This window comes from Solea solea, chromosome 13, assembly GCF_958295425.1.
Source record: "Solea solea chromosome 13, fSolSol10.1, whole genome shotgun sequence".
In the NCBI taxonomy this organism is placed as follows: domain Eukaryota; kingdom Metazoa; phylum Chordata; class Actinopteri; order Pleuronectiformes; family Soleidae; genus Solea; species Solea solea.
Window position 1 is genome coordinate 24,091,670 of NC_081146.1, and position 27,919 is coordinate 24,119,588.

At 38.9% G+C, this 27,919-nt stretch overlaps 1 protein-coding gene across 1 annotated transcript; it reads right to left on the reverse strand.

Annotated features, from left to right (window-relative positions):
- Window positions 1-1,245: 1,245 nt before the first annotated feature.
- dpy19l1l (dpy-19-like 1, like (H. sapiens)) lies at window positions 1,246-27,919 on the reverse strand. The gene is made up of 22 exons (XM_058648286.1): window positions 27,532-27,919; window positions 25,877-25,901; window positions 25,702-25,789; window positions 23,620-23,757; window positions 22,253-22,373; window positions 18,657-18,750; window positions 18,487-18,544; window positions 16,684-16,775; window positions 16,461-16,560; window positions 14,844-14,921; window positions 12,315-12,401; window positions 12,014-12,073; window positions 11,643-11,723; window positions 10,716-10,817; window positions 10,322-10,393; window positions 7,052-7,131; window positions 6,919-6,943; window positions 5,705-5,824; window positions 5,415-5,589; window positions 4,639-4,738; window positions 4,405-4,530; window positions 1,246-4,178 (listed from the first exon to the last, which is right to left on the reverse strand). Exons 1-22 carry the CDS (start codon window positions 27,752-27,754, stop codon window positions 4,016-4,018), a joined length of 2,208 nt encoding a protein of 735 aa, XP_058504269.1. The 5' UTR covers window positions 27,755-27,919; the 3' UTR covers window positions 1,246-4,015.

Sequence of the window (27,919 nt, forward strand, 5' to 3'; positions counted from 1 at the left end):
CGATGGAGTGATGCTAACAATATGCAGTTTCATTCAAAGTTTAAGAAAATCAGTTTAAAATATTGAACAATATTTATCCAGCTGTTGAAACTCTAAGGAAAAGGTTCAGTTTGGAAGTAGATCCTAGTGGAATCTGAAATTACAGAACATTTATTTCTATATTCCTTTTTTTACTTCCTTTTTTTCCCCCAGATTTTGACATGAATGTTCAAAATTGACATGGGCTTACATGAAAGTTCCCACCAAAGAAGGTGTCAAACATGGTTAACATGATCATCATTATGGGTAGATATCACCTTTATAAAAACAAGTTTTTTAGTAAGACGGATTATTAGGCTCACGTCGAGGGAAAAAAATGACAGACCTATGTATAAAGTCTTTATTTAAATTTACAACTTTAATCTCAAAAAATGTACGACTTGATTATCGTAAATTAAGACATTGTCTGTGAAAAATTTTTTTCCTCAATGTGGCCCTAATACTCCGTCGTACTTTAGCTGTGTTTAAAACAGATTAAAATTAAAAGCTATTTAAGATCCTTAAAGATACAATCTGAAGTAAATCAGTCCATAAATGTTTTTGTTAAACATGTCAACCACCATGATTGTTCTTTTTTTATCTGTCATTCTATCTCATATTCTTTGTCCTTATTTTGTTTTATTATTGCTGATATATGTACATATGTGTATGTATTTATCTGCATGTTATTTTGACTCTCAGCTCTGTTTGAGTACAATATATTTGCTTTTTATTCATACAGATTCTATTTTAATTCTAACCTTTGATATTGTTTTCATTCAGCTGTATTTGTTTTACTGGGGTTGATTTTAAAAACTTGCTCTTGAAATCAACTTGCCTGTTTGTGTGCATTTAAAGTCATCAGAGATAAACATGGTTTCACAATAATACAACCAGTATTTTTATTTTTTTTTCAAGTCTGGTCTCCAACATTTATGATTTTGGATTGTAGTAACAATTTTTAACACTAATGGCCGCAGTTTACACATTTTTTCACACAGCTCCTTAACATTCACATCTTGTTTTCTTGTTTTTCATCTTATTTACCAATTTCTTATTTGTAATTTTGTGCCATCTGCTGGATTTTTTGTGCCCACATCCCCATGGAACCCCTGCTCTAAGAACCATGTCTTAAACAGTAAATCCCTTTCAAAATCTTAATTTAATGAGGAGCAGGGGCAAAGCACAGCAGCATTCAATACACAGTAAAACACAAAGAGCTGTTGCTGTTGATGCAAATATTTAATTTTTATTTTTTTCCCCCCAATTCAGACAAAATAGACAAATATTATAAAAGACATCTTAAAACACGTACGCCTGCATCACTTCTGAAAAAAATGGGCTCTTTACTTATGAGATCAGTTATGTGTCATCAAATCCTCAGTCCTCACAGTATGTAAAGAAATGGCTCTGAAAATAAAACAAAAGGAAAACACGAAACAAATTGGTTCATTCAGCTCAGTGAAATTATCCACTAGATGGCGACTCGCGCTGCCAGGATTTCAACCAGTTTCAGACCTTTTCACATGAAAAATAATCAGGAAAAAAAAAGGCTTTTTAGCCCGTCTTGTTCAACATAGTGGATTGTACCCTGTTAAAGGAGCAGTTAAATATCTCCATCACAGAATTCTGCATGTTGTGGACTTTACAGCACCAAGTATTAGTGAGTGTCAGTTCCCAAAAGGAGGAACTACTAAATGGTCTTCTTCTATGAGGTTTAACAGCAGCTTACATGATTTGACATCACTGCCATCTTCTATAGTCAGAAAAGTCCTTCACTGCCCCGTCTGTCATATTCATCTATTAAAGGTCCAAGTTACAGAAAATGTTGCTACATGTTCAGGTTGTACAGTGGATCGAGGAAAACTGTGATTTGTGACTTAGAGCTGCAGAAATAAAATCAAAATATAAGAAAACAATATCAGCCAATAGCAGACTCTGCCCTGGGACTGGTTTCTTGTCCTGTAGTTTAGAGCTGAAACAATTAATAGATTATTAATCGATTACTAAATTAATCGACAACTATTTTGAATCGGTTTAAAGCTTTTTTCGTGATTAAAACAAGATTTTCGATTGTTTAAGCTTCTTAAATGTGAGTATTTTCTTCATTTCTTTGGTCCGGATAACAAAGAAATCATTAAAAGTTAATCATTTTGGTTTGTGGACAAAACAAGACATTTGAGAACATCATAATTTCCAGGTTTGACGAACACCGATCAACATTTTTTAAGGTTTTCTGATATTTTATGGACCAAACGATGAATCGATTAATTGAGAAAAAAATCGTTAGTTGCAGCTCTACTGTAGTTCTCTCTCAGATCACTCGATTTAGGGCTGCAACTAACGGTTATTTGCATCGATGATTAATCGATGAGTTGTTTGGTCCATGAACTGAAAATGAACATTTTCAAACCTGGAAGTAATGATGTTCTCAAACTTCCTGTTTTTAATGATTTCCTTGTAAAATGGAGCAATCAAACCAGAAAATATTCAGAATTAAGAAGCTGATGAATAAAAAAAAACCTTATTTGATTATCAAAATACTTGACAATTAATTTAGTCGCAGCCCCAACGCTGTGTTCAAAGATTAAAATGGAATTACTGATGAAAATATTTTACAAAAAATATGTTGCCTATCCTGGCTTTAATCAGACAAACATGTTTGTGGCAAAAATAAGAAACACCTGCTACCATTTACATTTAAGTCACTGCTACAAATGTTTTTGTTTTTTTCTCTCGTTTGGCTGTTACAGAAAAACACATCACTTATTTGCTACAGTGCCATCAATAAAACTCCCAACTCTGACAACAAGTCTTCCTTTGGCAAAATAAACAATAACAATAAAACACAAGGAACCTTTTAAAGGCCGTTCATTGGTATTGTACAAAACAACCGTTTGGGTATTTACAGAAATCTTGGTACAGGGCACAGTCAGGTTAATACTTGTTGTTTTTTAGGTTTTTCCAAATTAGGACAGAATAAAAAAAAAAACACTGTTGCTTCTTAACCCCACAAAATAATGTTTTCCTGTTTTTCCCCCCAGATTTACAACAACAAAAAAAAACACAGCCTCTAAATAAAATGTCTCATAAAATATTCACACAAATAACTTATTAAAAAAAAATCTTTTCAGATATCAACACTGCTTCACAGTATGTGATAGGGGGGCGTCCACTTTTATTGATTTGCAGCGCGCTCTGCATCTGGACAAGTGGTTCCACTGAAAATACGGTGTAAACATGTAATAAACAGATGTTTAACATGTAAAAATAAGTGATAATAAGTAGAAACTGATAAGTTATTGACCTTGTGTTTCTGTTTAGAACCGGGGGTTTCCTATTTTTGAACATCCATGGTGGATGTTATCCTTTTACTCCACAAAACCTCACAATATGAGTCGTCAGCGGTTCAACAAGAGTTAATAAAGAAAATCTGATCATCGTTCAAGGCAAGTCTGAAATTTTGTCATGTTGGATATTTTTTGGCTCAGACGAAAAAAAAAATGTCAGGCTCTCAGATTCAGTCAAGTGCGGACAGAAAAATGCACTCTAATGGAAACACCAGTTTAAATACTGTATTAAACAAAATATTTTACATACTGGACCTATAAGAAGAAAAAAATCAATATGTAACAGCACTAATGTGGACAAAGAGCTTCAACACCTTCTGGTTTTCACGTGGGAACCGACTGAACGCCGTTGGATGACAAAGGCCTGCGCAGCATGAAGGAAGTTTCCAGCGTCATTAATACTAAGATCCATGGGGTCCCCAAGAGCAGAGAGACTCCTGGCATATATTGTTTTGGCATATATCACAGGTCACATATCCAACCTTTTATTTGTCCGACGCTCAGTGAATCAAAAAGAGGGAACTGTGGGTTAGTTTTAGTTCCGGGAAGTAAAAAGCAGCAACGGCAGTGACGGACCAAAACATTAAAAAAGTACAAGTGGTGGAAAGAAAAGAAGTTTGGTGCTGGATCAGTCTGATCCCACAGTGTTATCTGAGCTCTTTGGTGACTTTGAGAACTTCGTAAATGTTATTGGAAAAGACTGTGGTGAAGTGGGGGCGTGAGTTCTTGGCCATGAGGGTACAGAGGGGTATTTTACCAACATTTTCGGGATCCTCGATGTCCCAGATCTCTGGCATGCTGCAACCGGGCCTGGTTTAAAACAGAAGACAGAGAAGAGTCGATCAGTAACGTTAAATATTCATCCAGGAGCATCTTCAGAGTTTCCATCAGCCTATCACACGTTAATTTAATTGTGGTGTTCCACAAGGCTCTGGTTTTAGGCCCCATACATTATATATTTTTTAGTCACATTCATCAAAATGTGAAAAACAAAAGTGGTTCCCACTCTAAGAAGCCACGGTCAGTGTCGGGATACCTTGTTTGCCTGGTGCACCAGGAATCCTCCAGGACAAAGAAGTCGACTCCCAGCTTCATCAGATTGCTCTTCACTGTTTCTCCAGACATGCGGCTGTACATGGAGTACACCAGCTTAGTTCTCTCCCTGTGAGCAGCAAGACAAGACGTTACAATCCACGGAACACGAAGGAATCTTCTTTATTAAAAATGTAAAAAAATCTGTTGTGCAGTTGCATGTCATCAGTTCTCTGACCTCAGACCAGCGTCTTCGTAGTGGGGATGGTTGACGATGGGTCGACCTGTGGACAGCTTCACACTGGCCATGGTGGGCATCGCTCCCGCAAACACAGAGTCTGTGTCACAGAAATCGAATGACGATTAATCAATAACTAAATACATCTTCAACTGTTTTTTTTTTATATAATCGATTAAGCCGTTTGAGTGTTTTTTTTGTTTTTGTTTTTAATAACACAGATAACAATATTTTTCAACATTTTCTGACATTTTATGGAACAAAATTATTATTAGTTGACGGCCTAAAACATAACATGTTAAAGTCTAAAAGTCTAAAAGACAATCTGTACAAAATAGGGAAAGGATTCCCCAGAGCCATGGCTCTGAAGCTGTACTGTTCTACTGTATTATATCAGGGTATGTGATCAGAGTGGAGCTGGAGGAATTTCAACTGGAAAATTAAACAAATAATAACTAGTCACCTCATCTCTTGCTCCATCTTAATCCAATTTCACTATACCAGTGTGTGACGTATATGTGAGGAAGAGGAGGATGATGAGAGAGCAAATTTGGAATTATTATTGGAAATAAATCTGCCTCCTGTGAAAAGTCTGTAGCTGACTTTGCTCGGTCAATTTACGCCACTGTATTAAAAAGTGTGAGAACCACTGGCTGAGAGAGATCCCTAGATGCTAAGATACTGTGTTTACAAGGATTTCTGAGGTAACAGTGAACAGACAATCTTGACATGTGGTGCACAGCAATCTAACAAAAAAACGTGCCGGCTTCACTCACCAGGGCCGGTGTTGTCCTGGATCCAGTTGAGCAGCTCCTCCTGTGGCAGGTTGCTGAACTCACCAATGATCGCCCACTGGGCCTGAAGGTTGGCCACTCCCTGGATGGCCATGCCGGCCATTACTGCAAACACCAACACCTGGTGCTTAAACCTCTCTCCGACCCAACTGAACAACTGACGTCACCACCAGGACGCAGAGAGAGAGAGAGTATTAGTCAATGTAAGACCAACAAACCTGATATCAATGAAATACACAGTTACGGTTGTGTGCATGTGGTGACGGGCAGACCTGTTTGGAGCAGATGAGTGAGGCCATGATGCACATGTGCGGTGTCAGGAAGAGCTTGAGGCGCATGATGAGGATGGCGAGGACAGTAAACGCCAACAGCTGTAGACTGTGGTACACCAGCTGGAGGACGAGACGACACAGCCAGTCATTAAAAATGTATTATGAAATGTACTACATGCTGTTTTATCTCTTTAAAACAACAACACAAAAACCATGTTGTGTCTTTGACTGTCGATAAACCAACATCTATTCAGTCTATTTCTGCGTCCAAGTGAACGTTTGTACCAAATCAGAATGAATTCCCACCGAGTGACCCAGAGATATGCGCTCACAAGGTTTGTTAAGGTCACAGCTGACTTAAAGGTTTGATCTTCAACCACTACATTTTAATCAGTTTTATCTGTGAGTAAATTATCGTAGTAAATCAGAAAGAATTCCCTGGACTTAATATTACAGAAAAAAAAAAAAAAATTGTTTGTGAGGTCACAGCGACCTTGATATTTGACCTTTGACCATCAAATTCGGCTCAGTTCATATGCGAGTCCTTGTGAATGCATGTGCCAAATCTGAAGAAATTCCCTACAACTGTTATTGAGATATAATGTCTCCTGCCACTAGGTGTCACCAAGCACGGCTGAATAAAAACCTTCCCTTGATAATCATAAAATTATAAGCTCCAGTTATTTTAAAAGCCTTTTGTATAATCACATGTGAGGGATGTTTTTTTTTAAACACAGTGTCCTTCACTGTGCTGCTGCTCAGTGAGACACACGAAAAGCAATTATCTCAGAAACTCAAGAAGCTGCTGGATGAAACATCTGACTGTTTTTCCCGCCCTGGGAGGGATATTAAAGAAAATGACACAAGGCAGCAGAACAAAAGGCAGAGAGAGAGAGAGAGAGAGAGAGAGAGAGAGGAAGAGAGGAAGAGAGAGAGAGAGAGAGAGAGATATTTCACAGCAGAAGGAGAAAAGGAAAAAAAAATCTGCCTTTCATTTCTCAGTAATGAGAAAAGGGATGAAAACCACTCGGGGACCTGGTTGGTAACTGAGCAGATGCAACATGCACTGGAGGAATCTAATAAAAAGTAAAAATAGGTTTAGAAAAGTGGAACGGTGCTGTAGAAAAAAAAAATCACAAAGTTCACACCGAGGTGCTGCTGAGATTATGTTTGTGTAAATTGAAAAAAAAAAATAGCTTCTTCCCCCTCCTCACCTCTCCTTTTGCAGCCATTTCAGACCTGAAACACACAAGTGACAGCTTATTTTAAAACTTCAATAACACATCTCTGTGTACTCATTATTCAGCTGGCAGCTGAGAGTAAATATGATGAGAAATGACCACTCACCCTGCGACTTCCTCAACATTGTCCCTCTTGCCAGACGTCTTCCCTCCCTCCCTCAGGAAGCGGATTATATCCTGGATTGTCTAAAAAAAAAAAGAAAAAGGAGTCAAATTAGAATAAAAGCCCTCCTCCTCCTCCTCCTCCTCCTCCTCACAGCGTCCTCATTCATTGCCCGCTGTGCTTGTCTCATGTAAACGTAGCTTAGCGTGGGTTTAAGCATAATGAGATTAGATGACGTGTAAAAATACATTTATATACATGTGGAGAAAACTCACTACCTACTTATTTAAAACCGGTTTAAAGAGATTTAACTGCACAGTCATTTTGGAGGATGGAGTTTATGTTGCTGTTGCCTTTTTCTTGACAAAGTTACTTACATTAAGCACACAATAAGGCAATTAAATGGCCTATGATGATTATGACATCATGACACAGTAATTCTATGATATAAGTGTATAAAGATCTGTGTGGAGAACACAGAATGTATTGGGAATCATCTCATTGACGGAAAAACACAAGATTTTATCCACTTAACAAAACACTTGCCTTGTAAAACCGACATCTACGTATATATTTTAGGAACCTCTGTCTGTCTGTGTGTTACTCACATATCTCTGATAAGGTGTCTTGCTACGGGCACGAGTAAGTGCAGTGTCAAGTTTGACGTCGTTTGGATAAGTAATGCAAAAGATATCAGTAAAAGAAGCACACATTGAATTTTGCCACTCTCGCTGCTCTACTGGAGCCACTCCCACTCACTTGCACTTGCCACTTTTAATCTCATAAATCTGCAACTTTATTTTCTCGTAGATTTTTCACTCTTAAAATCATAAATCTGCGACTTTATTTTTTCGTAAATTTGCCACTTTTAATCTCATAAATCTGCAACTTTATTTTCCTCGTAGATTTGTCACTTTTAATCTCATAAATCTGAGACTTTATTTTCTCGTAGATTTGTCACTTTTAAGGTCATAAATCTGCAAATTTATTTTCTCGTAGATTTGCTACTTTTAATCTCATAAATCTGCGACTTTATTTTCCTCGTAGATTTGTCACTTTTAATCTCATAAATCTGCGACTTTATTTTCTCGTAGATTTGTCACTTTTAAGGTCATAAATCTGCAAATGTATTTTCTCGTAGATTTGCTACTTTTAATCTCATAAATCTGCGACTTTATTTTCTCATAGATTTGTCACTTTTAAGGTCATAAATCTGCGACTAGAGCTGCAACTAACGATTATTTTCATTATCGATTAATCTGTCGATTATTTTCTCGATTAATCGTTTAGTCCATAAAATATCAGAAAACCTTGTTGAAGGTCAAAAATGTTGATCGGTGTTCGTCAAATTTGGAAATAATGATCTTCTCGGTTTTGTCCACAAACCAAAAATGATTAACTTTTAATGATTTCTTTGTTATCCAGACCAAAGTAATGAAGAAAATATTCACATTTAAGAAGCCTTAACAATCGGAAATCTTTATGTAATCATGAAAAAAGCTTCAAACCGATTAATCGATTATCAAAATAGTTGTCGATTAATTTAGTAATCGATTAATAATCTATAAATAATTGTTCCAGCTCTATCTGCGACTTTATTTGCTACATTTAAGATCATAAATCTGCGACTTTTTTCTCAAAATATTACCCCCCTCCCCCGGGTCCGTATTATTATTTTGTTTTTAATACTTGGTCCTAAAACGCCGTCGTAGGGGAGTGAGCGGTTCATGAAGTGACAATAACAAATAAAGCAGGTTTTTCTTTTTTGGTTCAGTGGTTAAAAAGCCTCTTTCCTCGTGTCTCCACTTCCCACCATGTTTTCACTGCAAGGTGTTAATTAGGTTTCTCAGCACCCGTGAGGAATCGTGAAGCAGAGATGCCGGTGAGTCAAATTAGTGGATAAATCTGTTTAGATTTTTAATATGTAAATATCAATATTTGCCACCAGCATATTAAAAATATATATATAAAAAAAACTATAGCTCATGAGTCAAGGCAATGATATGTTGCCATAGCAACATTTTTATCCCACCCCTACTTCTTGCTCTTGCATTATAAATGCAGGAATATATTTGTTTAAAAGAAAAAAAATAATAAAACATGAAATCAGAGAGGCACTTTGCAAAATTCATGCAGTTCTACTCAGAGGTAGAAATGTTTGTCGGGGTAAGACTGACTGTCTTCCTGCTGCAGTGAAGCAGTCTCTAGTCTCAAGGCTCTGCAGCAATTTGATTTCTCGTCTCACTGTCAGCACTGGAGACTCGTCGTCTTGGCTCTGTATGGTCAGTCGTGTCTGTGGGATTTCTGCCACCACAGACCACTGACTGACTCTTTTTTTAAATGTGACACTGAAAGTGAAAAAGTCAGTGAAAGAAACAGCCACATATTAATAACAGGGGTTCCCACATCTAGGTTGACATCAAATTCAAGCACTTTGCGGGACCAGTTCCCTCAAATTCAAGGACCGAATGTGATGACACAGCTTAAGATGGGAGGGCAACTTCCTCCAAGGCATCCACTTTTATTGATTTGCAACACGCTCTGCAACTGGACAAGTGATTGTCCTTGGAAATTTGGACAAGCCAGTCTTCTCTTTACTGAGACAGAGATCTTGGAATTTGCATTTCCCTGACATCACGTCATCTGCATGGGGTCTCACGTCAATGGCGCAGAGAGAGAGAGAGAGGGAGAGACACTGCTAGTAATTATGACTCGACGTTTGCTCTGCGTAGGCCTAGCAACATTAAGCAACCAATGGCATGAAACAGTAGGTGGCGTCATAACAAAAGAGGGAGGCATTTACCTAAATATCAACTTGACTTCTTTGTTTTTGCACAAAATTCAAGCACTTTTAGCAAGTTAGTTTCAAGGATTTCAAGCCTGAATTGAGGGCGAGGTAAAAATCAATCTTTGCTGATTCTTGTTGTTGTCCATGTTATTATTCTGCCTTTGTTTGGACTTCGTGAACAGTAATGCTCATTTATCAACATCATTTATTTGCTTTATCCTTCACCTAAAAGCTCTGTTAAGAAAAAACTATCAGCTCTGATTGAGGGAGTGTTTGTATGTATACAGTGGCAGTGCAGAAAAATTCCCTTCTGAAACTATTAATGTGCATTTCTTGTTGTTTTCAGCCATTCTCCATCTTGGTAGCAGCCGTCTTCTATTCATCGTCCCTCTGCTCTGTCACTATACCTTCATTTTGCTCTCTTCAACAAAACAAACTGTTCCCTAATTCATAAGCAATGGTCTGGAACCTACATCGAGACTTACCCTCCCAACTATGAGAGCCACCACCAGCATGTTGATGGGCAGCAGCAGCGTTCCGAGGTAACGCAGAGGAGTCTGAGAGAAAGAAAATCAGAGACAAAAAGAGGTCAGGTAAGGACACGCAGAGAGAGAGAGACAACAGCCGTCTAATGGTGTTAAAATTCACAGCACAAATCTGGTTCTCTCTCTCTCTCTCTCTCTCCACTCAGCTCTGCTTTGATATAAAACAGCAGGAAGGTTGTTTTATTTCTGGTACTGTCACAGGAGAAAAAAAAAAAACCAAGGATGGCAAGATTTTCACAACAGCGAACAAAGCTGCAGCACATTAAAATCTTCAGTTAGCAACATTTTATAAACACTACGATTAAAAGTTGCACTCCCATGCATTCTGTGTCACCTTCAGTTCCATGAAGTCAAACTCTGCAGCACACGTGTACATCATCGTGTGGAAGTCCTTGTAGCTGGTGAACTTAGACTTGATCAGTCCACTGATGTGAGCCTGGAGAGAAAATTAAAGTGTCTCATTCACGACGTCTCATACATGTTTTTTACAGTTCCAATCCAATCCAGTCCAACTTTATTTATAAAGCACTCACCTGTCCTCATCATTCATTCACCTATCCTCATCACTCACCTGTCATCATAATTCATTCACCTGTCCTCATCGTTCATTCACCTGTCCTCATCATTCATTCACCTATCCTCATCACTCACCTGTCCTCCTCACTCACGTATCCCCATCACTCACCTCTCTTCATCTCTCACCTGTCTTCATCATTCATTCACCTGTCCTCATCATTCATTCACCTGTCATCACTCACCTATCCCCATCACTCACCTGTCCTCATCACTCACCTGTCCCCATCATTCATTCACCTGTCCTCAACATTCATTCACCTGTCCTCATCACTCACCCGTCCCCATCACTCACCTGTCCTCATCATTCATTCATTCACCTGTCCTCATCATTCATTCACCTGTCATCACGCACCTGTCCCCATCACTCACCTGTCACCTTTCACCTGTCCCCATCACTCACCTGTCCTCATCATTCATTCATTCACCTGTCCTCATTACTCACTTGTCCTCATCACTCATGTGTTCTTTTTAATTCAGGCCAACATTTTTTTTTACTCAATAACGGATGTGATTTAAAACTTAGCAAAGTACAGCACCTCCAAAAAAACATACTTAAGTAAAAGACAAAATCACATTGTGTTCACCTAAATGGGATGGACGTGAGGACGACTTCAGGCAAAACATACTAACACTGTTAACAGCGGCATAAGTTGCTGCGGTTATTCTTTAAACGACTGTCACTCACATCATCTGAGACACCGAGGACGGTAGACAACATGAATTTGAGCAGGACTGTGGAGCCGACCCACGCCAGACCCTGCATGACCTGAGGAGGAGGAAGAAGATATTCACACCGTCAGTCCGTCATCAATACACTCACTAACACATCAGCCTGAGGAGGCAGGGACAAGGAAACAGTCTTGAGGTGTTATGGTGTTGGTAGCAAACCAGAAAAGCTCAAAGGAATTCAGCCAGTTCCTTTATGTTTGTGTCTTTAATATTCATTTCTGAATACTCCTTTGACAGATTAATTAATAATGGCGACAATAACACGCTACAGCCCTGAGAGACAAAATATAAAAAGTAAGAGAGAGAGAGAGGCAAGTCAATACATACCCAGATGATGATACCAGGTTTAAATACTTTAGTAAATTGGTCCCTTAGTGCAATGATTGCCTGAAAAAAAATCAAAACACAAAGTTACAAAGTGACAAATAATAATAATAATAATAATAATGAGGCATACATAAGGTAAGTTAAGGTAAGGTAAGTTGAGATAAGGTAAGATAAAGTAAGTTAAGATAGGACAACATAAAACAGATAGATTTTTGTCTCGTCAGACTCAGTAAATCTCTACATATTCAGCGACTGCACCTTCACAACAGCACGGCAGATTGTAAGAAAAGGTCCAACTCACCCAGATGGAGACGAGTGAGGAGGCGTAGAAGGACGTGAGAAGCATGGAGTTACCGAACATCAGGATGAAGCAGACGCCGAGTGTGACCTGTGACAGGAGGAAGCCGTTACTTGTTGAAATTCTGCTGCAGCAAGCGAGCGAGCATTGAGCTCGACGGTGAACTGTGTGACGATGCAGCGACACCAACTGCCGCTTCCTTCTCTATCTCCATGTGCATGTTCTCCATGTGTGCCAGTTCAATGAGAAATAATGGTTAACACGGCCGCTCGTCTGCGAGCTCAGAGCCACAGACGGCTTCTGTTCCACGCCAGTTTCCACTTTTTTTTCATGAACAAAACAACAAATGCTTGGTTTCATTTTAACTGCTGCGTGCAAACAACAACAACAACACGACCGCCTCTCGACAGCAGCAGGTTTGTATGCGCCGCAACAATAAGCCTCTTCTGTGTCGTTTAAAACACTGAGAACTCTCCAGAGGTTTGAACCGATGAGTCTGAATTAGAGGCCATTTGTAGACTATAATCCTATTAAATTCACTTTTTGATGCTAAATCCCACACAACGAAGAGTGGAGTAATGCGCTACTTCACATCGAGTAGACAGTGGGATGACAAGAAAATGAGAATACCACTTCATGTAGTGCTGAAAGAAATGATAATGATTAATTACAGCTGGAAATAAGCATTTTTCCATGCTGTTCTTTGCTTGTAAACTTCACTTCACAGATCAATCAAGAACAATGTCTCGATCAAATATTCAAATTGTTGCGGTTAAATTTTCTGTTGCTCAACACTTAACTTGAACCACAACAAGCTAAATTATTGGGAATTATCCAGTTCTAATTATTGTCTTACACTGACATGAACAATGTCATAATACAAGATTTTCGAATCAGACAAACGCGATTGATATCAGATAAATAAAAGACAGATTTTTGCTCCTGAAGGTGGAAGAAACCCATTAATTGTGACAGAAAATGAGTGACATGTCTGAGCTAAAATAAGTGATCTGTTATAGTGATAGTAAATAAAATGATATCACAATTGGGGCTGCAACTCAACTGATTAATCTGTAGATTCTCAATTAATCGAGTACTTGTTTGGTCTGTAAAATGTCGATCTGTGTGTTTCCCAAACCTGTAAATGATGACGTTCTCAAACGTCTCGTTTCGTCCACAAAAACAAAATTATTCAGTTATAACGACTTATTTGTTACATGGAGCAAAGAAACCAGAAAATATTCACATCTAAGGAGCTGAAAAAAAATCTGAAAACTTGTTTTAATTATTAAATAAAACACTTCGTAGAGGGTCGTAGAGGAGGACACGCCAGGTCGTGAGCGTGTGTGTTCTTTTTCTCGTACACAAACAAACGCAGAGATGCACTCTCTAAATTATGCAGAGCCATATGTATTTTTCTGACACAAATATCCACCATCATGCTCCTTATCTGTGGAGCACACAGGCTTTGGCTAACAGCCGGCCACACTGACGGGGATTAGGGACACAAAAATGTAGAGGAGAGCGTCAGACGGCCATAGTGTAACACACACACACACACACATTATAACTGTGTCCTTGCCAGACTGAACCAAGTTGTCCACATATCAGTTTATACTGTGCATGTGCAGTTTAAACTTAAATAGGTCTAAACCAGTGGTTGTCAACCTTTTTATACCAAGAACTGAATTATCACCAACGTTAAAATTCAAGTTAAGTTAAGTTAAGATGAGGTAAGATAAAATAAAGTAAGATAAGTATGGTAAGGTCAGATAAGGTAAGATAAAATCAGATTAAGTAAAAAAAAAAGTAAGTTAAGTTAAGATGAGGTATGGTCATTTTAGATAGGTAAGGCAGAATAAGGTAAATAAAGATAGGACAACATAAGACAAGGTAAGATTATATTAAATAAGATTAGGCAAGTTAATGCAAGATAAGGTAAGGTAAGGTAAGGTAAAATAAGGTAAGTTAAGGTAACATAAGGCAAGGTGAGATATATGTAATAACATGGTGACTCTAATTCTTCTTCTGTTAATTGTTTCATTTTCTATACACTATATCAGCTCCACTATTTTAGCTCCTCTATTTCTGAGTTTCCACCATAGGAAGCTCACATACCACAGTTTGAGAACCCATGGTGGTCTAAACTAAATCACAATGTTGTCCTTTCAGTCTGTGTGAAATTCCTAAAAGCTACATCCATTAAACTAAGTTAGTGTCAAGTTAAGTATTTCAGCTCTGAATCAAAAGTAATCTTCGTCCCCATGACGACACATCTTAAAATATTTGTCCATGCACATGTGGGTGTGAACAAACGACAGCAACGGTGAATAGAAAGAGCGACGGCGAGGTGAAGCTGAAGGAGACCTCATAATCTCGTCTGCGTCCTGATTTTATAAAGCGTCAAGTTAAAGTGTGAAATTAAGTCACTGAGCAAACACCTAAAGTACTTCACTGTGGATCTACTGCATAAGGTTAACACTGGTGGGTCGACTGTTTACTGTGGGATATTTGAAAAAGCATCAGCTGTACCATGTGAGTGACCAGGATGGACTGCATCTTGCCGGGGCTGAGGTAACCCAGGATGTACGACGCAAACAAAGAAGCCACCTGAAAAACAAACAAACAATCAATAACCAGGATGAACCCACAGACTTCAAGAAACATCCAACAAAAACACAAAAACCATATTAATTACAAAATTGTTGTTTGGGAATATTTGACAAAAATACACGTCACATTTCGCACACTTTGTTTGTGACATCAAATTCCAGGACCAATTGCCTCAAATTCCTGAATAATATCACTCATTTTTCCACACATATTGAATTTATAAACAACATCCTGAACCTGGACACGAATCAAAACACAACCTCGTATGATTTTTTTTTTGTGCATGATTGAGATTTGATCTTGGCAGAACTAAGTGGTCGAACAGCGTTTGCTTCCACAGTAGCATAAATGAGAGTGAACGGCTTTAATGAGCAGCCAAGAAAAACGAGACACAAAGGGAACGGCAGCTGTAAAACAACTCTGCACCGAGTGGGCGTGGACATCTTAGGGCAAACTGATGCTGAGCACAGATGCTGGAGGAAGTGACCTGTGATTCAAACTGTCTGGAAGAATCTCTCTTTGCACAGAACTATCCCTCAGAACACAGCATTTCGGCTGCTTTTTTCCATTACTATGTTTAAACGTACAGTATATACAGAGGGTATATGAATATGCAATTATTTTTTTCAGGCAATGTGATGAAAAAAATTTAATTTTCACCAACTATATAAAACACACCTGAGCAAAAAGTTACAGAGTGACAAATAATAATAATAAGTACGTTAAGATAAGGTAAGATATGGTCAAATAAGGGATGTTAAGATAAGTTGAGATAATTAGATACATAAACACACCGGAGCAAAAAGTACTCAAAATGTTTAAAACCAGATTGAATTTGTAAAATTTGGAAACACGTCACAGTTCACTTGGCTCGTTTTTTAGTGAACAAAAAGAAAAGCAAAAAACATCTATCTATTTTTGCGATTTTTGCAAAAAAGGCAGTATAAAATGAACCATAACTCTGACTGACTCAACAACACATGAGAAGAAGAAAAAAACATGTGACCTATAAACACACATCCCCAGGATGTCCATATAAGGAGTTGTGTATTATTCCCACTGGTGTACCTGTGGCCATGGATGTAATATTAGAACTGGATAGAGCACCGCCCACCTTTTGTCATGGTGGCCACTTCCGTGTACTACAACTAAAAAATACTCCCGGGCCCAAAAAGCAATTTTCCCATTGACCACAATAGTAAAAGAGACACCCCTAAAACTGTTCACAGGACACCTCGAGACATGGACATAGGCATGTATAGATCTTTATATTCTATATTTTTAATTCATGGAGTTTCATATTTAATTCCCAGATTCCTGCCGCGTGAGCACTGAGGGTTAATTCTCTCGTAATTTCACCTCTGCCTGTCCCTTTGCTTTCATTTGTTTCCTGCCTCTTCACTTCTTTGCCCACACTGAATCCTCTGCTCTGAGGCCTCTATTCTTTCTCTAATCTCTTCTGGCCAATCTCCTTTTCTCACCCCATCCTCCTTTCACCACATTCTCTCTCACTCTCTCTCTCTCTCTCTTGTTTACCTGAGTGAGCAGCACAAACTGGGCAAACTGCCAGGGCAGCATGAAGCACAACGTGGAGACGCCGAGAGCGACCATGGCAGTCCTGCTCGGGCTCCGTGTCCTGGGGAGAGAAGAAGAGACGTTATTTCGTACAGTATATACATGTGGTGAGAGTGTGTGGGTGTTTCAGATTTTAATTAGAGGTCAATCATCCAAACAACAATGATTAAAGAGGTGGTTTTACCTGAGGATGTAGGTGAGGAGAAGCATCTGCAGGACGAGGAAGGGGTAAGAGAAGCTCTCCCTGAGCGGCGGAGTCCACATCACACGAGTGCTCTGATTAGACGCACAAATAAAAGTGATGAATGGCTGCATTGCAGTGGACGGGAAAACAAGTCAGGGGAATTAATGGGCAACACTGCATTACACAAACGAGTGCAGTACCCGTTCAATATGAGCCTGTTTTTTTGTGAGGGGGCAGAAGCAGCCATTTATGTATGATGTATAGCTCTCCTATTTCTTTTCCAAACAATGTCAGAGGCATCACCGGCGCCCTCAGTGCGTCACCTGACAAGGTCGAAGCCTGTTAAGTAAACCGTTCGATGGATATGTGATTAACAGACAGATAAGCGGACTATCTGTCGGTGCACTGCACACAGATTAACCGTCAGGACAGACGTCCCTTGCACTTATTATTTATGTAGGTGATTAATAAATTGATTTAACCTTGTTGCCAGTGTAATGTTTGGATCCAAACCCGAGTGAAAATGTGCCAAAAGTGAGGATGGTATTCATCTTTCTTCTTCTTCTTCTATCCAATCTCAATTGTTAAAGGTTATTAACAATTGGATAGGAGAAGAAGAAGAAAGTTGAACCTTCAGTGTGCAGGCACGAAATATTCTGTATCAGCAGATTTTCTGTTCTGTTCTGAAATGGAGCCAAAGACACTTGAATGTGGCTGATTCTGTAACCTGGCAAACACATTCAGAAACTGAAGCACCAAGACATGGGATTAACTACAGTTTTTTTTAGTGTGCATCAATATAAAAAGCAGTAAGTTAATTGTGGTCAACAAACATGGTTAATATATGATTATAATCAAGTAGATCTACAACAAGGGGGGCGCCTGCGTCTCTCGAATTGTTCCAGTCCCAAATGGTTTATAAATGGTGTCATTTATAAGATTCCTGTGTTTCACTGTCAGCATGAATCCTATCTGTGATCCGCTTCTCATCAAAAATGAGAGGCAAAGTGACTCCACTGTGTTTTAGAGCAGTGTTTCCCACATGTTTCCATACGGGGAACCACTTTTTAAAGGTGGCAGACCATCATGACCCACATCCCAATCACGGCAGGAGCATCGTTTCATATCCATATGCATGTTATTCAAAATGTCTACATGAACATCTAATAAAAAGGTTAAGAAAATTCCACCTGTGGGTCCCGACCAAGTCTTTCGGAAACAGTTTTGGAGCATTTTAAGCCTAAAGCAGATTTTTTATTATTATTTTAACATTGATTTTAATTGCAGTATTGTATTACAATTGTTTTGGTCTGACTAATCGTGACTTGTAATTTCCACATAATGATTTATGACCATTTAGCATTTATCCAGCGTGCTGCTGCCTCTACAGTAATCACAGCTGTCACAAACCCGCGCTGACATGAGGCGAGCAGGAGCTTTCAATGGGCTGATAGACAATTGTGAGTGTGTGTGTGTGGAAATGTCAGTGTATTGATCTGGGAGAAATAGAGACACAACAGTATTTGTTTTGATAAAAGAAAAAGAGGTGGGAGGAAGAACTCAGGCCGTGAGACGAGTGCCAGCCCAAAAACAACTCTAAGCTCCTTTTGTGGGCGAGAAATAGCTCCTATTAACACAGCCTGTGCTTCTCTGAGAGCCTTTTCATTCCAGGTTTCACACATTTCAGAAGCTTACACCCGGAGACGCTCTGAGAACCTCACAGAACTACAAAGCTTCGCCATTTAAAAAGAAAATCCCAGAAGTGCTGAAACTGATAGCAGGGAGGACAGGGAACACACTCACTTCGCCGTGATTGAAGAAGAAACACATCGTGGTGACAATGCCACCGAGCCGACTGCCACTGGGAGGGAAAAATGGGGAAAAAAAAGACAGACTCAGAAAGGTCATCGGATATCTGATTTGTCAAATCCATATTTGAGACAGAGACAAACTGCAAAACGAAGCTGCGTTACCTGAGGTAAGCGCCGTAGATGAAGAACAGGCTCATCATCAGGCCGTTCTGCAGGAACACGCAGGCCACGTAGAAATACGCTGGGTCTCCCATCCCTGATGCACACACACACACACACACAAAAAAAATTAGCACAACAACGATTGAGCATTCGATTAGGCCCCATGGTTCTCAAACTGTGGTACGCAAGCTTCCTCTGGTGGTAAATCAGAAATATCGTTACTACTGTATATACCAGGGTATGTGATCGGAGTGGAGATGAGGAATTGAGTGCAGAGAAAATTAAATAAATAACAAAAATAATAATAATTAGAGTCACCTCATCTGTCGCTCCATATTAATCTAATTAACTCGTTCATTTTGGTTTGTGGTTGATATGAGACATTTGAGAACATCATTATTGCCACATTTCGGGACCAAACATCTCACCATTCATTCTTCTGTGGACACCTATACGTGAGAGTAGAGCTGCAACTAACGATTATTTTCATAATTGATTAATCTGTCCTTTATTTTCTCGATTAATCGGTTGGTCCATAAAATAGCAGACAACCATAAAAAATGTTGTTTGGTGTTCGTTAAACATGGAAATGATGATGTTCTCAAATCTTGTCTTGTTTTGTCCAAAAACCAAAACGATTAACTTTTAATGATTTCTTTGTTATCCAGAGCAAAGTAATTAAGAAAATACTCGCATTTACGAAGCTTAAACAATCAGAAATCTTGTTTTAATCATGCTTCGAACCGATTAATCGATTATCAAAATAGTTGTTGATTAATTTAGAAATCGATTAACTGTTTTAGCTCTACGTGATAGTGAATTTGACACAATAATGAGCTGAAACAGGTCATTAGATGCAGCTCTGACTGTATCAGAAAAGATAAACGGTTAATAGTCTATTTATAGAGCACATTTCTAGTCAAAGCTGCTTTACACTTTATAGTTTTCAGCCACATTCACTCACACTTTCATGTGCAGCACATCTTCTATCACTCGCCTTTCCCACACCGCTGTCAGGGGTTAAGTGTCTTGCCCAAGGACACATGGGCATGTAGGGAGAATGGAGAACCAGCCTTTGAGATTGAAAGACGACTCTCGCTCTAGCACTGAACTACCGTTGCCCCGACAAGAGTGAAATGTGCTGCACGCTCTGGAATGACCTGGATTTCAATTCCCATTCACACTGTAGTGCTCGTGTTTCAGGTGCAGTAGAATTTGAAGAGCTCCAACAACCTGATGAAAGTCGGGTCACTTGGGACAAAAATAGCCCATAAAAGAAGAAGTAGTTCAGGAAAATCCCTGACCATAGCGGTCTGCTCTACCTATGACTATTATTCTACTGTTGACAGATGTTTTAATAATTAAATATATTACATTTGATATTTGAACATTTGAATAATCACAAAACTAAATGTAGGCAATAATAATAATTTACTGCAGCTATACACACGACAATATAAGGCCTTTTAGCACCAGAGTTATTTAAACTTAAAAGCGACATAAAACTACTAAGGAGATTTAAATGAGCAGCCATATTTTGTGGTGAGGAAAAATGCGAGGGATCATAAAAGAGCTGGATTTATTATCTGGGTCAGTTTTAGAGAACATATTCTCTTTAACCCAAGTCTGGCACAAGATATAAAAATATATTACACTGAATAATGATGAGACGTGACGCAGAAACACAAGTTCCTCTGTTTTTACTGGTGAGAAAAAAGGCTTCTTCACACCCTGAGACTGAAACTGTGTTTCTCTCCGCATCTAATTAATTTCCTTTTCCAGCAGTGCCATCAGCCAAATTAACAGGTACACAGAACAGATTGAAAAGGCTGTAATGACTAACAAGACACTAAGGAGTGTGTGGATTTTGTTAAAAGCTGTTTCATCACCAGGATTCAAGTGGAAATCGCAAAAAAGGGAGGGGGGAACAATGGCTCAGGCTGTAAATATGACCAAATATCTGCTTTCTGTTTAACAAAAACAGTACACGCTTCCAGAACATGACTGTCAGCTGTTATGCAAGGCACCTCGTGCCATGATCATGTACACACTGTGAAAACAGCCCGAGTGTACTGACCCTGGTCTGCCTCGCACTTCACTAATGAGACACAAACACAAGAGATGGCAGCTCAACAAAGGACAGTTTTTTTACTTGTTTACTCTCAGCATTTTTATGATTATGGAGAAATTGAATCTGCAGATGAATAGAGGCAGAACAAAAAGTGCTCATGCATAATAAAGGAAAACAATTCTTTCCTTCAGGGCTACAATAATAATCACAGTTCTTCTCTCACTGTTGTGTTTAGTCCTTTTAGCGACTTTTGAGTGTTTTTTTGAGAACTTGGGAATATTTTCAGTTTTTTTTTGCTCCATACAAAGAAATCCTTATAGCTGATACATGCTTGGTTTGTGGACAAATTAAGACATTAGAGTACATCATCATTTCAAAGGTTTGGGAAATGCAGACTTACAATTTCAAACAAGTACTTGAAATTAATCGAGAAAATATATGACAGATTAGTTGATAATTAACAGAATCATTAGTTGAAACCCTACTTGAGAGTTGTACGTGAGAACATAAACGGTATTATTCATTAAATATTCTCAACTCCAGCACATGAGAACTAGTGAATTCAACGCAGGGTTAAACAGAGTGGCATAATAATGTTCTAAATAATGTTAGAACACAGATTTGCGGATTATATTTTGGTTGGAAATTAAGTGTCAACTGGAGGTAAAAAAACCACGGAATTTTTAGAGCCTGTTTGGTTGCATTGATCAGTTCCTTCTGTCTGATTTGAATACTCAGGAGGCACATGTGACTGCGTCTGCCAACAAGAGACAAAAATCATCCAAGGCTGTGAAGACAGTCATCCAGTTCAGCTCGTGTGACTAGTTTTATATGTCAGTAGCTCCAGGTCACTGCTGTCATATTATGAGTTTGTGTAACGTAGAAGTGGCACCATTTCTACCAACCAAGACAGGTTCGTACAAAAATCCACAAACGTGTGAAAAATACTGTAAAATGGGGTGAATTTAAACAGTGTTAACAATGTTTCTGTTTAGATCCAGAGTTTCCTATTTATAACAGGACAGTAAACGCAACACACAGCCCACTGTTATCCTTTTTCCTCCACAACAACTCAAAATAAACCACATGGTTGGATTATGTAAACAGTGATCAGCGATTAAAGTTGAACAACAGAAGTACATTTCAGCTTACTCTACTGACACTTTTACATTATTTAGTTCGAGCACTACTCGGTTCAACTCGACTACTTTGGTTTTTGCTTTTCCATTAGGAATAAATGGTGCTCTTCCATCAATGGAAGAGTCATTAGTGCAACGCCCAACACAAGAATCCAACCAAACAATGCCGGACGTAAAAATCCTGAAAACATCTATCCAACATTTAGCATGGTATATTTAAATATCCCGAGCGATTCTGTGAACAAATCTTTTTAATCAACTGATTCTATCAACATTTTTTGTGTTTCACCATGTGTCTGGCTTTCGAGTTCGGTCAATATTTTCTGTGACTGGTTTGGTTCGGAAAAATGCTGGTAAAAACCGATCTCCGTGGCGACAGTGTGTACCTTCACAGCTGTCCACGGGAGTGAGTCCTTCTCCTCTGTTGATCGACCAGCACATTTTTGTGGGTATCCCAAAGTAGCCCATTACACCTGTGTACACGCGGTACCAGCTGGCCAGGACCACCTGTGGACAAGAGGGGACAGAAGGCAGAGGACAGAGGGAGAGAGGACAATCAGTGTAAAGCCTGATAACAAACATGCCTGAAAAGACCTTCCAGTCCTGTTGTCTTTGAGGAGCACAGACACATTGTTGTCCTGAAGAAGCAGACAGTTTGTTTCCCTGCACTGAGTGCATTGATCTCTTCTATGTCGATTTAATTAAGGGAATGCAAGAATGCACAGTGGCTAGCATTGTTTGCCTTGATTTGTTTGTTTTGATTATTAAGAAAAGACTGAAAAGGCATTATTAAAATAACATCTTTTCTGCACGTCAAACATAAGTGTAAATATTACATTTTATAATTTCTCCAAATTGTTTTCATATTTGCAAAATGAATTTCTAATGAGAGTTATGCAAATTAGAAAAAAACACACCGATTACAGCAAATGATCTTTGGTTGATCAGAGATGGCAGCTCACAAACCTGACCTGAGCTGCACTGTGAACCATGTCATTACAGCAGTAAAGCAGACAACTGACAGGTTTAATTTCAGCCTGCGGTTGAGATAATGAGAAGCTGCTACTTGGATGTTTTCTACGCTGCTTGTCGCTGATGAGAAGCAAAGATTAGAGATGATTGAATCCATGAGCGCCCAGATAAATAAAGGATAATGTGCAGAAATTCAGCCGGCACTTCTGAGCCATTTTATAAATGAAATGCATTAACAGTGATATTGATAATGCTACTTTACTGCATATAATATGAATAGTAAAAATGCTGTTCCAATATTCTAAACTGAAAGTAATGCATGTTTCACTGCGTATTGAGCTAACAGGTACAGCTAACAAGATGCATTCAAAGACCCTGGTAAATATCACTTCTGCAAGACCTGCAGCAGGGGTTTCAAACTTTTTGAGAAAAAGACATCAAAATAACAACATTTGTGATGATTTTTGACAAAATTTCAAAATAAAAGCGTAAGTGGTTGGGCGCATGAAATTGATTGGGGATCGTGAGTTTGAGACCTCTGATCTACAGCATGTTGAGTTTAGAGGAGAGGCTACAAAATGCATTCAAGAAACCTTGTAAACTTTTTTTTTTAAGTTTTTTTTTTCCCCAGGTATTTTAGGTTGTTGTTTTTACAAAAGCAATAGTTAAAACATTTATAAAATTATTATAAAACATTATTATAAACATTATAAAACATTTGTGTTGTATCTTTTTAATATATAACAAATAGTCAGAGTAGAGAATATCAAGTGAACATTACCTCAGGATAGAGATTAAATCTCTTGAGCGTGTTAATAACCAGGGGATGCTCTGTAAGCCGATCGTTCATGATCATGTGGAGGCCTTCCAGGAAAGACGGCGCCTCGATAACAGTTTTGTAGTAGGAATAGTACAGACCCTGGAAGTGAAATAAAATACACACGAGAAATTAAAATGATAGAATGATACAGGAGATTGGTGGGTGGAGAATGTAAGAAAGAGAAATATCAAGGCAGAGTGATAAGGAGGTAGAGACTCGCAGAGAGACAAGACACTAAATATAACTACAACAGATGCAGCTTTGATAAGAGGCAGGACTGAGCTTCACAGCAGCCCATCTGCTAACACACAGTAAACGGGGCTGGAACTAACGATTTAATAATCAATTAACCTGTTGATTATTTTTTTGATTAATCAAGTACATTGTAGATCCATAAAATGTCAGAAAATGTTGAAAATCTGTAACCTTGATTTAGATATAAAAAAACATTATAACATCTATTATTATAATAGATTAATAATCAATGAATTGTTGCAGCCCAGGTAGAAAATATAACACTCTGTTTGCAGTGCTTCCACTATCACCTTCAGCGTCATCTCTTAAAAAAAGAAAAAGGCTGTGAATATTGTGGGGCACGCCAAACACCAGCAGCTTTTTCACGCTTGTTGTGATGGTGACGCATAAAATTATGCTAAATCAGATCACACGTCTGCTGACTTTGTCCTTGTGCAGTGCCTGAGACAGAAAGGGGAATCTGTAAAATCTGTAATTAAAATTATTTGCACACCGTTACAGCCACTGTAAGCTTTGAGGAGCAAAGCATGCGTGGTTTATACGGTTGTAAGAGGAAGTGATGCTATCGATTGAGCAGAGAAAACAGCGTCGCAAGAGTTGATGTTTGGTCTCATGACACCTTTACACAGGGCTGGGGGACACGACCTATGAGGGTTGTTGAATATTGTGGAAAAATATCAGATCATTTAAGATTGATTATTGTTCCAGGAAGAAGGCTCTTCCGTGGCAGAAAATGACAGAGACAGTAAATATGGAACATTTGCTTTGCAAATTGCAAATCCCCCCCCTGTCCTCAAAATCACCCTGTTTTTTCTTATGCAATCGACTGTCCAGCTCTTTTGGACTCACTGGTCAGAGTTCACCTTCCTTCAAATTTGTTTAACAAACTGGAATAGGGGAGGCAAAGGCTTTGGAAATACCTTACTTAGAGTCGAGCAATAAATCAAATTAACAGTTGCAGCAGTGGTCAAACTGTGTGAATCTATTCTTGACTGTAGCTTCAGCTGGGCGTGCCATCCCTGTAGCAAACAGAACGTGATGAAAGCAGAAGTTTGATGACTTCCATGCCTTTTTGACTGACCTCAGTTCAGCTTTACTCCTGCAGAGGTCTTCCTTACTTAACAAATAAATCAAGGACAGACGTTCAGGTACAGACTGGGAATAAAGTGGCTGATAAAGAGGGATAGTTTAGATGTTTTTTGTGGCTGTATAACTTGTTTTACTCATTTATCATATTTGTTTTTGCACCCTTATATGGCCTTTTCCACCAGGAAACTGACATTTGTCACTCCCTGCACCAAAGTCCATAGAGAAAATCAACGATTTTAGGTCACAGCACACAGGAGTTGTTGATCCACTACTGCTGCATCACAAAGTTCAAGTGTGTTATTATGCAAATCATGCGCTTGAAATGATTTGTTTAGGTTTACCTCAGTGACACAAACTTACCAAAGGAGGCATCAGTAGACCAGCAGCTAGTGTATCCCCATGAGCTAAAACACAATGATTTTCACATAGGACTTTGGTGTGGGAGAGTGAGTGATTCACTCTAAACAAAAACATTCAGTGTTTTGGGGCTGAAATTTGATAAGAGGGCCCCTTCTCACTTCACTAACCTCACATAGTGCAAAGGAAAAGGTTCAGGCGTGGAATGGGAATAAACAATTCACATTAGTGTTGCTTTAAGATCATTACATTCCACACCTACAGCATCATTACCCTCAAAATACTGTTAATGCAGCATCCCCTCCTAAAGGAAAAACAAGACAAAAACAACACCGTATTTACCATTTCTGTGCGAAAAGCCATCTCCTTCTCCAGGTTTGACAGGTGTGAGAAGTGTCTGTCGTTCTCAAACAGCTGTGAGAGATGGTACCTGATCATGGGAGGAGACGTGTGTGAACCAAACCGAGCACAGCCGTAATGTTTGGGTCAGAACAAACATGCAGATAGAGTGACTCACCAGTGTAGATATCCAGTCAGAGCAGCTGTGGACAGAGAGAGAATTAACTTTCAGTGCGGCTGAAAACAAGTTTGATTAACTACAGCAGTGTTTGGGAGAAGGGTAGGTGAATCAATCAAACTTTGTTTGTATAGCACTTGTAATAATACACATAAAATATCAACAAAGAGAAATAAATAAAAATACGAAAACAGCCCACACACACACAAACCAGGGCTGAGCAATATATCGAGAGCTTATCATCATCAACACAGGCACAATATACATATCATCACTTCACAGAGGGGATCATGTATTTTGCAATAACAGCTTAAATTGAGATAAATGAATATAGTTCCGCCTGGTAGTTAGTTTTGTTGGGTCAAGAACGTACCACTTGTTTTAAGGCCCTATTGTATGCGCTCTGATTATTCTATTTCAACTTCATCATGTGTCCAAAGTTCCATCTGACCAAGCTTTATGGCGATCCGATGAATTTTGCAGGAATTTATGTTAAAAACACATTCTCATATTTTGTGTTCCCACTAGCCACGCAGCAGGCTTCTGTCATCGTGCCACCTACTGGCAACAGGATGTCACCCAACAGTAACAAACTTTGTTCCATTTCCATTAAGTTTTCAGTGTGTGGTGTACATTTGTTATACGCTGACATAACAACCCCCCCGATAATGTGATCTAGAGCACTTTAATTAAATTCAGCCCTCATAGTGTAACACCCTTGTACTTTGTGGACAGAGAAATGAGAAGAGAAATGAGGAACATTGCTGTTGGATTACTGAACCTCTTAAAATGGTTTCAGTAGGTTCAAGTTTTTCAGCATCAGCAAAACCCATGATGCTAGAATAGAAAGGAGAATAACATTGTCACCATCTACACGAGTATGTTTTTAAATACCACAAGTTATATTGTCAAATGCAACGTTCAGTGTTATCACATGATATTGTACACCCCTTATAAACACATGTGACACATAAACATTAATGTTTATACAGGCCAGAATAGATCATTCAGAATGAAAATCACACAAAAAAACAAAGGAAACACTATCTCACTGTTTATTTTAAAGACACCAGAGGAATTACAATAAAAAAGTAAAATAGTAATGAAATCCTTAATCCTTAATAATATACTAATAACAACAATGACACTAAATAAGCAGAATTAATGTACTACAAATGAACAATTACAAAATGGGCGAATAAAATATAAGTAACTCAACAAATACATAAAATAGGGACAACTTAAGATAAATAAAATAAATATAAACATATTGTAGAATACCTTTGTAAAACAACAAAATACATGAGGGTTAACAAATATGATTTATTATATTATATTAAATCAGATTTTGAAAAAAAGCATCTAAGAATATGTGAAACACTACGTGATAAATCAGAATAAACATTAGATTCAACTTTAAAGCCCAGAAAAGTGAGAACGCGTGTGCAGCTGCTTTAAAATCACACAAAGCGACTTTGCTACGGTTTTTTTTTTTAATGAATCGCCAACAACAGGCGGCTAGCTGCTGGGCTAACGTTAGCCGACGGATCAATGGCAGCGATAAATTAATTTTAAGGACCCGCTAATGCTACAAAAACATGCACACAACGCTAGCACTTGTTAGCTGCTAGCAGGCTAACGCTCCAGTAACTTACCGAGGAGGAGAGTGACTCCCAGCTTCGCGGCTGCGGAGGGACTTAGCCCGAGCTTGTGTCTGATGCCCGGGAGCCCGTTTGGGTGAGAGCCGGTGGCCGCTTTGCCCTCCCTCCCCGCCCGCCTCACGTTACTTTTACCACTGGCGGATACAAGCGGGTTTCTGTCGCGGTCAGTCTGGGTCGCTGGACTCTTCCCGGTCTGTTTTCTGTTCTTAGCCACCATGGTTCACACGGAACAGACCAGCTGAAGCAGCCGGGGAGCTGTTCGCAGGAAAATAAAGATACCGCAGGCAGGAAGCAGCGCGAGCGGTGTGAGCTGTGCTGAGCAGCTCCGCGGTGGCTCGTATCTGCTCCGCGGATCTGCCCCCTTTCACTACCCGAACCGAGC

Excerpts from the sequence above, each read along its gene's own strand:
- dpy19l1l (XM_058648286.1), bottom strand. The coding sequence starts at position 27,754 with ATGGTGGCTAAGAACAGAAAACAGACCGGGAAGAGTCCAGCGACCCAG. Across the intron at positions 4,739-5,414 it reads CCAGGACAACACCGGCCCTG|ACTCTGTGTTTGCGGGAGCG; the intron begins GTGAGTGAAGCC and ends TCTGTGACACAG. Across the intron at positions 4,179-4,404 it reads TGGTGCACCAGGCAAACAAG|GCCCGGTTGCAGCATGCCAG; the intron begins GTATCCCGACAC and ends GTTTTAAACCAG.